This window comes from Poromitra crassiceps (genome assembly GCF_964638095.1).
Source record: "Poromitra crassiceps genome assembly, chromosome: 27".
In the NCBI taxonomy this organism is placed as follows: domain Eukaryota; kingdom Metazoa; phylum Chordata; class Actinopteri; order Beryciformes; family Melamphaidae; genus Poromitra; species Poromitra crassiceps.
The window spans coordinates 123,552-136,632 of record NC_139650.1 but is presented as its reverse complement, the minus strand read 5'-3'; the positions used below and the strand labels follow the sequence as shown (position 1 = coordinate 136,632).

The 13,081-nt window shown below is 45.5% G+C and overlaps 1 protein-coding gene across 1 annotated transcript; it reads left to right on the top strand.

Annotated features, from left to right (window-relative positions):
• Positions 1 to 177: 177 nt before the first annotated feature.
• Positions 178 to 7,884, top strand: ruvbl1 (RuvB-like AAA ATPase 1). The gene is made up of 11 exons (XM_083661866.1): positions 178 to 459; positions 1,572 to 1,658; positions 1,813 to 1,945; positions 3,187 to 3,338; positions 4,759 to 4,848; positions 5,616 to 5,765; positions 5,926 to 5,989; positions 6,086 to 6,284; positions 6,400 to 6,502; positions 7,361 to 7,452; positions 7,548 to 7,884. The coding sequence occupies exons 1-11, from the start codon at positions 319 to 321 to the stop codon at positions 7,705 to 7,707; spliced, it is 1,371 nt and encodes a 456-aa protein (XP_083517992.1). The 5' UTR covers positions 178 to 318; the 3' UTR covers positions 7,708 to 7,884.
• The last annotated feature ends 5,197 nt before the right edge of the window (positions 7,885 to 13,081 follow it).

The window sequence follows — 13,081 nt, the reverse complement described above, 5'->3', positions numbered from 1 at the left end:
AACTGAAACACACGGAAATGAAGACGCGAAGGCGTGGTTTGCCGTGAAGGGAATAACTGACACGAGCGTTAGCCAATGACTTGGTTATATTTCGACGACAAGGTCCAATCGTTTTATTATATTGCCCATAATGGGCGGGACTTCATACAGCCACTTCCTTCAATGTCCCTAGTAACCCACATGGAAACACATTGCTCTCGGTGTGTTGTGTTTTGAGTTTCCGCGCCGATTGTGGCGGTGAGCATCAGCTAACATTAGAGGGAGTTTTCGTTGCCTTTATTGTTTTCTTTGTCTTTATTAGTATTATATTACACAACCATGAAGATCGAGGAGGTGAAAAGCACCACCAAAACGCAGCGGATCGCCTCTCACAGTCATGTGAAAGGACTCGGGCTAGATGAGGCCGGGAATGCTAAACAATCAGCATCTGGACTAGTCGGACAGGAGACTGCTAGAGAGGTAATGTTCATGTTGCACTGAAGTTGCTCTTGTATTAATTAATGTAATTAATGACTAAAGCTTTTTGCAATGAAGCTCTGCCCGTAAGCAGTATGTTAACGCTACAATAGCTCCAGCTAGTGTCCTCTAGTAAGAGAGTGGCGTCAGCGGAGGACCAAAATGCAAGAATCATTAGCCAATGAACAGCCAGGAATGGGTCTCGCGCTACTTTTGCATGCTAAAATAAAGCAGATAATGTACAATTTGATTCATTTCAAGGGATGAAAACCCCTTTCAAAGTACAACACTGTCTATTTTGATGCAACTCGACAGTGCTGCTTTTTTTACTGAAGAGTTCCACTTTCTACTTCCTGGAAAAAAACTGGTCCATTGGAGTGAATGGAGATGTCAGAACTCTTCTATTATACGGCTCTGGCTCCAGCAGGCTAACGTCCTAAACAGACTGTGGTGTCGCTGTTTCGCACTCTTCAGAGGTGAAGGTGTACCATTACTTGTAATCAGCAGTGTAGTGGTGCCTGGAGAAGTGGGTATACTCTTAATTTATGAGGCAATTTTCTTTAAAGCGGCCAGTCCAGCAATGGAACGCAACGCACTGTGTTATAAACAGTGGCATGTATGACATCACAATTGCTCGGGTGACATCACAATGCTTGAGTGACATCACTGATGGCATAATTGCTTGAGTGACATCACTAGTGGCATTGCTCGAGTGACATCACAATTACTCGAGTGACAAGTGAGGTGTCATGATCACTGATGACATCACAACTGTTTAATAAGTGACAGCTCTGTTCCCTTCAATGACACCGTGTGGGCGGAGCCTCTTCCCACACATCACCTGTCAATCAATCTGGGAAGAGCTCAGTGAGTGATGTCATCAGTGATGTCTCCGGAAGTACGGCATGCCATTCAAGTGGTCACGTCGTGAGCATGCGCAGTTGACTAGAAGCCACCGAGGCTAACAATATAGCTAGCGAGTGGCTAACTACATTATATCCACTCCAAACACACTCGTCCCCTGCTGGAATTAAGTCCTGACATTTTATCTTTCCATGGCAATAACTGAAATGAGTGAAATCAGCGTGGTATTTCATGTTTCTTTTTCTCTGTAGGCTTGTGGCATCATAGTTGACTTGATCCGCTCAAAGAAAATGGCGGGGAGGGCAGTTCTACTCGCCGGGCCCCCCGGCACAGGAAAGGTACTGTGCACTCTGTTCATTCATCTCTCATGCACCTGCAGTCTCTCGTGCAGTGTGTCTGCTGCTGCTGCTGTTGCTGTCAGATTGTGACTTTATTGTTTCTTTGAACTGCAGCATTTGAATGTTATTGACTGTCACCCCCCCCTCTCTTCAGACTGCCCTAGCCTTGGCGATGGCACAGGAGTTGGGCAACAAAGTACCGTTCTGCCCCATGGTAGGCAGTGAGGTCTACTCATCTGAGATTAAGAAAACAGAAGTACTGATGGAGAATTTCAGGAGGGCCATCGGTGAGTGTTCAGGGTTTTCCCTGGCTCAAAATGAGGCAGAGGTGACACTAGAGCCCAATATATAATAGCTACTATTTTTTATTTTATTTTATTATTATTTTTTGGGCGGGGGGGAGGTAGCTGGAATGAAAATCAATGTTTTCTATATGGATTGTGACTGCAAAGGTACTCAGAAGGCTGCTTTCCTTATTAAAGAATATTTAACATGAAATTGTCAACACATCGGCGTAATGCCGCAATGACAAATGACAGAAATCCAGCGAGTGCAACACTTGTTAGAAAAGAGTGTTTTCCATGAAGCAGCTGTCTGAGTTTTGTCGAGAGTTGGAGGGGGCATGAAATTTGATGGGGGTGGCCGCCTCCTCCGAATTCTCTATGCAAGAAAAACCCTGGTGTCGTTTGAATACATTAACCCCCTCTATCATCTATTCTATATCTTTCTCTGTCTTAAAGACATGCTTACAAAAGTCTAATACAATTTAATCAAAGCTAATACCCTTCCACACACACACACAAGATACAGCCCCCCACTGAGGAGTACTGGGACACAGGAAGAGCAAGATGTCCCGCCCCACGCCCTTCCTGCAGAGGGGATGTGTGACAGCGTCAGTGTTGACAAGGGAGGAAGGCTCGATAGGGGCGGGGGGGAGGGGCTTGTCTGCCTGTTGATGGCAACTGTCACAGGGAAGGAAATGGAGCTTGGTTGACAGAAAGCTGGTCATCAGCACCTTGGCTCCGCCCCTGAAGAGGACATGCAGATAGGAGGGAGAGGTTGTGTGTGTGTGTGTGGGGGGGGGGGGGGGATTGGGGGTTACATTCTGAGGTTGTCGTCACCCTCTCGATAAGCACGCCGTGACGGACAGTCCCTGCCTTAAGCCTCGCTCCCTGACCCGCACCAGACGAGATCAGCCACCTGTGTGCTCGTCATGACTCGGGGCACAGGCCACATGAAAGAGGAACAAGGATTACAGTGTGATCACGTTACATCGAACGATGCCCAGAGACGTTATGCGGCTACACACACACACACACACACACACACACACACACACACACACACACACACACACACACACGTTCTCTCTCTGTAATAATATGTCGTTAGGTAGGTAGACTGACGGATGTGGAGGCTTAGTTGATATAAAAATATAAAGGCCCGATTGAGTTCTCATTCTTGTGTGTGTGTGTGTGTGTGTGTGTGTGTGTGTGTGTGTGTGTATGTGTGTGTGTCCCACCTTTAGGATTGCGTATCAAGGAGACAAAGGAGGTGTATGAAGGAGAGGTGACGGAGCTGAGCCCCTGTGAGACGGAGAACCCCATGGGCGGCTATGGAAAAACCATCAGCCACGTCATCATTGGCTTGAAGACCGGCAAGGGCACAAAGCAACTCAAGGTCAGATTGGGAGATAGAATGCAGAGCAGAGTGAGACCTCACTTGACATTTGTATCTCTGTTGTTTGTAAATTGCCCTGAGCTGCATTGCATGTATGAAAGGTGCTATATATATATTTTTTTTATTATTAGTAGTAGTATTGTAAATGGTAAATGGCCTGCATTTATATAGCGCCTTTATCCAAAGCGCTTTACAATGAGTAGGTTCATTCACCCATTCACACACCGATGGCGGCAGGCTACCACGCAGGGTGCTGGCACACCATCAGGAGCAATTAGGGGTTCAGTATCTTGCCCAAGGTCACTTCGACATGCAGACTGGAAGGGCCGGGAATCGAACCACCGACCTCTTTTATCCAAAGCGATTAGTGGACGACACGCTACCTCCTGAGCTACAGCCGCCCATCGTATTGTAATTCTTCTGGGCACAAATTAAGGGATTGTCCAGGAGACACTGGTAGTTTCCCCGGATGGAAAATATAAATTACCAGAGATTTTTTTGACGACTGAAATTATATTAAGAATGTGTGCGCGTTGGGGGCAATGTTGTAGCTGCTTCGGTTTGTGTGTGTGTTTTTTACCTTCCGCCTTTTCTTCCCGGTCTGGACCAGTGTGTGTATTTGGCATCGCATAATGGTGACAGGCTCTCACGCGTGTGCGGCGCCACAGTAGTGAGCCACCAGAACATGTATCTGAATCTCCGTCATTAGACCGCTCTGAAAGCCACAAGGCTGAAATCAGACAATCTTCTCACAGAAGAAGGCCTTCTCTGATGTGACCATGATTCCTCGCCATTTGTCATATGAGAGGTAAATTTGTCCAGACCTAACTGCTGACGAATGCAATCATGCAAAGGATTCCCCCCAAATAACCCACACAGTCTCATCAGTCACCAAAATAGGATGTGAAGAATGTTGTTTTTAACCGTAAAATGCTGGTCCTCACTCAGCTTATTACGCACAACGCAGCTGGCAACGGGAGCTCATTTAGTCCAAAAATGTGCGAGGCTTCCTGCATTTGGGTAGGATCGAGGTCGGATCACGTTCACACCACAAACGAACCATAGCAGAGTTTGTTTGGAACCGCACAGAGACTTTCAACATGTCTCGGTCCGCTTGTTTGGTCCGCTTTTTGCGCGCACCAGAGTTCGATTGCTACATTCACACCTGCCCAAACGAACCGCACCAAGGGGGGAAAACGAACTCTACTGCGATTCAACCGAACCAAACAAGGTATATGTGAAAATGCCCTTCATCAGATCAGTGGTACTTGGGTTCAGTTATGTCTGTATTTTATGCGTTTCTTTTCTCAAAACACAATCCAGTCACTCAGGATGTATGCCAGGTGTGAAGAGTATCTATGAAGCAGATGATCACATTAGAGCCAGCATCTTATTAAAAGTCTCTGTCTTGTTCCCCAAGTTGGATCCCAGTATCTATGAGAGCCTTCAGAAGGAGCGTGTGGAAGTGGGAGACGTCATCTACATCGAAGCCAACAGTGGATCCGTCAAGGTAGATCCCCACTTTACTACCTCACAACCTGCACACTTTCAATTCCATCAGATGAATTCAATGGTGCAAAAAGTTGTACATACTATAATGCATTAAATTGTGTCTGGAAGTGTCCTTGATTGTTGTAAACCACAAACAAAAGCTGTAACAATAGGCTTGTTACAGAATTAACTCATAAGAATATAGATAGGTGTTATTTGTGTTGCCCATCCTCTCCAGTCCTTCACAGTGGTTTTCTGTCATCTCTCTCAGCCCTGCATGAAAGCTCTGCTGCATCTCTACTGTACTTGACTCTGGAATGAAGCCCTCTCATTCCTGCAGTGCTTCATAGGGACGGCTCCCTCTATCTCTCCATCTCCCCGCCCCCCCCCCCCCCCCCCCCCCCGTTGCCTCTGTTCTAGCAGGGGGCCTTGTGGCCTGTTGACAGGCTGCGTTGCCTCTGTTCCAGCAGGGGGCCTTGTGGCCTGTTGACAGGCTGCGTTGATGGCTCCTTTAATCGGCGCAGGTGGGCCGAGGGCCTCTAGTGGACACCACATTTGTTACTGCTGACAGGCCTCTCAAGAGCCTTCCTCTCTTCTTCTCGGTCTCTTTCATCCCTCCCTTCTGCATAGGGCTGGCACTGGCTTCAATCATACACCTGCTCCCCCTCCTCCCATATCCCTTTTTTCTTTCACTCCAGAGCAGCATAAGACGACCATTTATTATTTTCTCTTTAGCACTAAGTCGAGGTGTTTTTTTTTTAAGCCCCTCCCTATTTGTCTTTGCAGAGACAAGGTCGCTGTGACACTTTTGCCACCGAGTTTGACCTGGAGGCAGAGGAGTACGTGCCGCTGCCGAAAGGCGACGTCCACAAGAAGAAAGAGATCATCCAAGATGTCACACTGCATGATCTAGATATTGCAAACGCCAGACCCCAGGTACACACCTGCAACAGCACACCTGCAACAACACACCTGCAACAGCACACCTGCAACAGCACAGCAACCGTGAAAAGAGTGGTGCATTTAACATATTACCAAATAGATTGCAGATTTATCTCTCATTCTTCGATATTTGCTTGGTAATAATGTATCTCAGGGAGGCCAGGACATCCTCTCCATGATGGGGCAGTTGATGAAGCCCAAGAAGACCGAGATCACAGGTTTGTCAAGCCAGCCTCCTCCAGACATGGCCCGCCAGCTGAGTTGACTTTTCGCGTCCACTCATAGTCCTTCCTTGCCTCTCTTTCCCGTTCCAGACAAGCTGCGTGCCGAAATCAACAAGGTGGTGAACCGCTACATCGACATGGGCGTCGCCGAGCTCGTTCCCGGCGTGCTGTTTGTGGACGAGGTGCACATGCTGGACATCGAGTGCTTCACCTACCTCCATCGAGCCCTGGAGAGCACCATCGCCCCCATCGTCGTGTTCGCCTCCAACAGGGGAAACTGCCTCATCAGGTGGGCCTGTGAATGTTTAGGAGTTCCAACATGCGGTTTATTGGGAGAGATATGATTTTACTATCATGAAAACGAAAACTATTTGTGTTGTTAACCACCCTCTGTTGTCCACCAGGGGAACGGAGGACATCAGCTCTCCCCATGGTATTCCTTTGGACTTGCTGGACAGAGTGATGATCATCCGCACCATGCTGTACACACCACAGGAGATGAAGCAGGTGAGTGTGGCTGGCTGCCGCAGTACAGTGTCTCCCACACAATCCACATCTATTTGTGGTGCTAGGTGGGTTACTTGTGTTCTCTTATAGGCTATTATCAACAAAGGATCCCATGACCGGGACGACTAAATAACAAATGATCTAATGTGCTCCACTTTAAATAGTTCCATTTGTCAAACAAATAACTAACCTGTGGATTTAGGTCAAAGATAACATAACTTAAAAATATAACGGTGCTACACTGTTCTGTTTTTCGCTTGCTCTCATTGATCTCTCAATAAAATACTGGGTGTGCAACATGAAGGCTACCAATTTCCACACAGCTATATTTATTCAACTTAAAGGGACACGCCAACATTTTTGTGAGAATCGCCTATTTGCCATATTCCCGATAGCAAGACGAGAAGATAGATGCCCTTCACTTCACCTAACACCAATTTAACCTTCTTACACCATTGTCCATAACAATTAACGGACACATTCTGTTACTGCTATCGCCAACACGGTGCAAATGGTGACCGGTGGTGGATTTTTTTTTTTTCTACAGCAAGGTTTCTTTTGTTTATTTCTATGATTTTCAAAACAGATTATTTTGTTTACAATGTAGAGAGGGAGAGGGAGACAGAGAGAGAGCGACCGCAGAGCAATTAGGGGCTGAGCGAATCAATGCAATGCACGCAGTTCAACAATTAAAGAGGGGGAAAACTACAATTGATATTGTGGTGGTCAGTGCTGATATTGTGGCAGGCGGCCACAAACGTTTCTGCGTGCATCAGCATGCCACGTGTGATGCTGATGCACGATGTCTGCATTTGTCGTTGCTAATGCCGCTAATGCTAATTCCACTGCGGTTTGTAGATCATCAAGATCCGTGCTCAGACCGAGGGGATCAGCATCAGCGAGGACGCACTTTCTCACCTGGGAGAGATCGGCACCAAGACCACCCTCAGGTAAAGACGCACATCATGACGATGAATTAGTCATAGTGTGGGCGGGGCAGGTGTGTGTATATACTGAGTGGCTCTCTCTTCCTGTTTCCTCTCAGGTATGCCGCACAGTTGCTGACGCCCGCCAGTCTGCTGGGGCGCGTCCAGGGAAAACAGGGTGTGGAGAGAGAGCAGGTAGAGGAGATCAACGAGCTGTTCTATGACGCCAAGTCCTCCGCTAAGATCCTCCAAGACCAGCATCACAAATTCATGAAATGAGACTGACTTGGGCTGTTGTTGCCTGGTTCCCTTTCTTTACCACCCTTGTACCAGGCTTCATTCCTTCACTCCCCTCTTCATCGCTGGAGTTTCCCCGACTCTGCCTCATTTACTGTAGGAGATTTGTTCTAATAAATGTTTTATTCATTCTGTTTGTTGATGAAAATAGATTTTGTTCCTTCTTTCTTTTTTTAAATAAAAAGGAAAACCAACATTTTAGTTTGAATTATTTTTATTTTGCGATTGCTGTATTAGCTACAGCCAAGCATACATACACACTTACTGAGTCTTTGCACTTAAAACCAGAGATGGAGGAGACACATTCTTTACATAAGTTAGAAGTACATTTACTTGTGTTAAGAAAAAAGACTGGTGAAAGTAATGCTGCATTCCTTTGTACTCGGAGCTCTGGAAAAAACTAACTCCGACATGGAGTCGGAATTCCGAGTGGGAAACTCGGGCAACATCCACACTTCTCTGAGATAAACACGCCTGACATCAGAGCAACATGGCAGTGCACACACGGTGATCAACAGAAGATTTGGAGTTCATTTGTTTGGCTACATTATTACCAATGTTGGTAGAAAGAGAAGGTTCAAGAGAGTGCAACACAGAGGGATGGACTATTCGTCATACTTTTGCGGGGTCCACCCGCTATGCCGACAGCCTGCAATGCCAACGTTAGGTTTAGGCGTGGGGGGTGGGAGAGGTTAGGTTTAGGCGTGGGTGGTGGGAGAGTTTAGGGTTAGGGTCTGCGGGAGGTTAGGTTTAGGCATGGGGGCTGGGAGAGGTTAGCTCCAGCCGGTCCCCTGACAGGCTGCACACCGCCTCGTTCAGCTGGTTCTGCTTGTGGGCTATCGGCACTGCGGTCTGTCGCCACATAGACACAACACCACTTTTGCTCCCTCTGTAATTTGGGGTCCACCCGCTATGCCGACCTTAGGTTTAGGCGTGGGGGGTGGGAGAGGTTAGGTTTAGGCGTGGGGGTGGTGTCATGATGATGGTTCTACCTGGCCATCATACAAAGCATCCTCACCTTCTCCATAACAGTTTGGTACAGCAGTCTGGACACTCACTCCAAAAACAAACTACAGAGAATCATCAATAAATCCTCCAAAATAATCCACACCCCCCTTCCGTCACTTGAATCACTCCACCGCCAAAGGACAATAAATAGAGCTAAAAAAAATCATTTCTGACCCCACTCACCCAGCATACCACATCTTCCAGCTGTTGCCCTCTGGGAGGCGCTACAGGTCTCTGCCCACCAAGACAACCCGTTTTAAAAACAGTTTCTTCCCCACTGCTATAAGGACACTGAACTCTATATAACAACCCCCATATCACTGCTGCTATAACTGTATTGTGTACTGTTATTGTGTTTTATGTATGCATGTATCATGATGTTGGACATGCTTACGTATGAACTGTACTGAAAACAAATTCCACCAGCCTGGCTGTGTGGTCATTAAATAATCTAATCTCTAATCTAATCTAATGAAGCAGCAGGGAAGACTGCACACCATGAGGACAAAAACAACCAGGGAGGAAGACAGAAAGGAGGAGTCCACACTGAGTCTCTTACTAGGCTTTTCAGGCTTCTGTCCCCTCAAATCTTCTTTTTCAAACACGCTATCCTCCCGCTCCGACGCCATTTCCTCCAAAATCTAAACATACTCTGGTCAGCACAATTTATGCCTGGACTGTGATGGCCTGTCAAACCACAATCTAAAAGGTGGATGGACACTAGAAATCTGTTGTCTAATCTAATTTGCTCTTATCTAGCCCTTTGTTACAAGCTTTACATAATATATAATGTAATAATGTGGCATACACATACCGTACATCAAAAAATAAACATATTACAGAATAGATCCTATACAATGCCATATCCACACTTCATATTCATCATTAACTACATCGTATACACATCAACCTACCATACTACACACATAAACACACTTGTCTATAGCCTAGATCTTGGTTTCTCTTTCATGACACTCATGGTTTCCATTTTTACGATAACCTTTACTACAGACTGAGCAAGTAAATTGTTTATCCTGTGTGGACTATCATGTGTCTCTTCAAGTTTCCTTCATGAGCAAAACCTTTACCACAGACTGAGCAAATAAATGGTTTATCTCCTGTGTGGATTATCATGTGTTCCTTAAAGTGTCCTTTTTGACTAAAACGTTTACCACAGACTGAGCAATTAAATGGTTTATCACCCGTGTGGACTAGCATGTGTCTCTTCACACCTGCTTCATGAGCAAAACCTTTACCACAGACTGAGCAAATGCATTGTTTCTCACCTGTGTGGACTACCATGTGTCCCTTCAAGTGTCCTTTTTGAACAAAACCTTTACCACAGACTGAGCATTTAAATGGTTTCTCACCTGTGTGGATTATCATGTGTCCCTTCAAGTGTCCTTTTTGAACAAAACTTTTACCACAGACTGAGCAGTTAAATGGTCTCTTACCTGTGTGGATTATCATGTGTGTCTTCAAGTGTCCTTTTTTACTAAAACTTTTACCACAAACTGAGCAACATAAGTGTTTCTTCCCAAGAACTTCACTGTTTTTCTGTGAGTCTAAACCTGACTGAGCCCCACTAGTTTCCATCCATTCATGATCACTGTCTTCAGTCTCAGGTTCATAACAGTCTGAAGTCTTGCCATCACCAGATGGTTGTAAATCATTAGCTGGATCTAAGTTCCTGGATGGTTCTGATACTCCACAGTCCTCTCCATCAGCTTCTGTTTTCATCTGTTCAGTTGAGCTGTTGTCTGTTGTCTGGAGGACAACATCCTCAATTTGGCTTTGATGAAGCTGTGAGGACTGAGGTTTCTCTTCGTCATCTTCACTCTTCACAGGAACAGCAGTGAATTGGAACAGTCTAGGGAATCTGTGAGAAAAAATGACCCAACCTTAAACAAATTGCAACAGAAATGATTTGTGTTGTATTCAGCTCTTGAAACCTTCCAATTTAACATACTGAAAATCCCAGAAAATCCCAGTAGTGGAACATTCTCAAAATTGGCATTGTCTCCACAAAGGAGGTGATGTTTTCGGTGCCGTTTGTCTGACCGTTTGTCTGTTAGCATGAGGATTACGGCAAAACTACTGGGCCGATTTTCATGAAACTTGGTGGAAGGGTGTAGCGTGGGCCAAGGAAGAACCCATTACATTTTGGAGCGGATCTGATCCGGGTCGGCTCAATGGAGGGGGCGGGGCTAGGGAAAAGAGTCCGTTGCTAGGGATAGGAAGGTCGTAGAGAGTCTGGATTCGAGAGGTGGGTAGGGGGCATGGACAGGTGTATCGGGGGGGAGTGTATGTGGGAGGTGGGAGGGGGTGTGGTCAGGAAAGGGGTGGGGCTAGGGAAAAGCTCTACCAAACATACTGTAACATAACAAAACAAAACAAAACAAAACATAAAAAATGTAAGTGTGGCTAATATGTTCTAACAGTTAGTGGAAAAGGGTGAGTTTTCATGCACAACTTGTTCCCTCAGACAGCCATCGCAAACCATAACTTCATAGTCATGTCATTCACGAGTCTCGCATTGGAGGCAATTTGATTTTGGCAAGGCACAGCGCAAGTTGTAGCTCAAACATGCAGACGAGTGGACAGGTAGGCTAAGTCTCCATATCCGAAGGTTATGGGTAAGTTGACTGCCATTTATTGTCTGTTACCAATGACAGTGTCTGTTACCATTCAAAGTAGGCTAGCTTAATAAGCACTTACTAGTTAGCTATAATAGGTATAGCTTAATAATAGCTTATTAAGATACTTGTACTATCTGTTATTCATTTTCTTTGTGCAAATAAACAATAAACAAACATAAATAAACAATAAACACTTACTCTGGAGATGATGTAGCCTACCACTTGTGCTCTTCTCCCTACTTATACTCCAACCACTTATAAAGCCTCAGCCAGGCGGTAATGCAACATAAAGGATGCCAACTGCCATAAAACACCACAGAAGGATTTATTACATCACTGATGACATAACAATTGCTCGAGTGACATCACTGATGACATCACAATTGCTCAAGTGACATCACTGATGACATCACAATTGCTCAAGTGACATCACTGATGACATCACAATTGCTCGAGTGACATCACTGATGACATCACAATTGCTCGAGTGACATCACTGATGACATCACAATTGCTCAAGTGACATCACTGATGACATCACAATTGCTCAAGTGACATCACTGATACATGACAATCGTGACATCAGCATCGTGGCACACACACCGCCCGCCCACTTATTGGACCATAACATCAGAACCATTGATGGCCACAACACATTCCATGTTATGGGCATTATAGCTGGAGTTACACCAGAGAGCCAAACCAGTACCTGATAGCTGTGACATAGCAGCAGTTGGACACATCAATATCCGAAATCAGAGACCCCCTGGCCTTTCATCCATGTCCTATGGGAGGATTGATAATGCCACAGGTGTGTGATTCTCATGAACATGGTACAACTCATAGAAAAACTCAAAGATATCAAGTAGGATCTAATTTCACCATTCAAATTGAAATTATAATCCACTAGGCATCTTGCACCCTACGCGAGTTCGCCTGCCTTGCAGCTGAGCTAGCCCTGCAGCTCGCATAAGCAGCTGCTTCGCATTGGAGGCAATTTGATTTTGGCAAGGCACAGCGCAAGTTGTAGCTCAAACATGCAGACGAGTGGACAGGTAGGCTAAGTATTCTCCATATCCGAAAGTTATGGATAAGTTGACCGCCATTTATCATCTGTTACCAATGACAGTCTTTGTGTGTTACCATTCAAGGTAGGCTAGCTTAATAAGCACTTACTAGTTAGCTAGCTTACTAATAGGTATAGCTTAATAGCTAATTAAGATACTTTCTAAGGTACTATCTGTTGTTATTCATTTTCTTTGTGCAAATAAACAATAAACAAACATGGCCGGGCAAGTCTCAAGGCTTTGAGCTAGAGTCCCCAAGTCAAGGCTGAAGTATTTTAGCTATACTACAAGTCAAGTCTCACTTCTTTGGTCACAAGTCCAAGTCAAGTCTCAAGTCTCTTATGGATGAGCGTTCTATCATCTGCTTCTGCTGCATGCCATCCAGTCTGCTTAGAACATTTCATAGCTAAAACTAAGGGATTCAAAGCAGGTTCAGGTTTCTTTGCAGCATGTAGCTTTTTCATCATCTGATTCCGTTTTTTGTTGCGAGGCATCTCACAACAATACAAGTAGGAATCAGTATATTCACAAACAAAAGTAGTAGTTACTTGCCTGTTGCCTCACTGTTGTAGCGTGGATGAGGTACTGGTGGAGTTGATGTTAGATGGAGAGGGAGGCTGAGCGATTAATAGCCACCTGGGG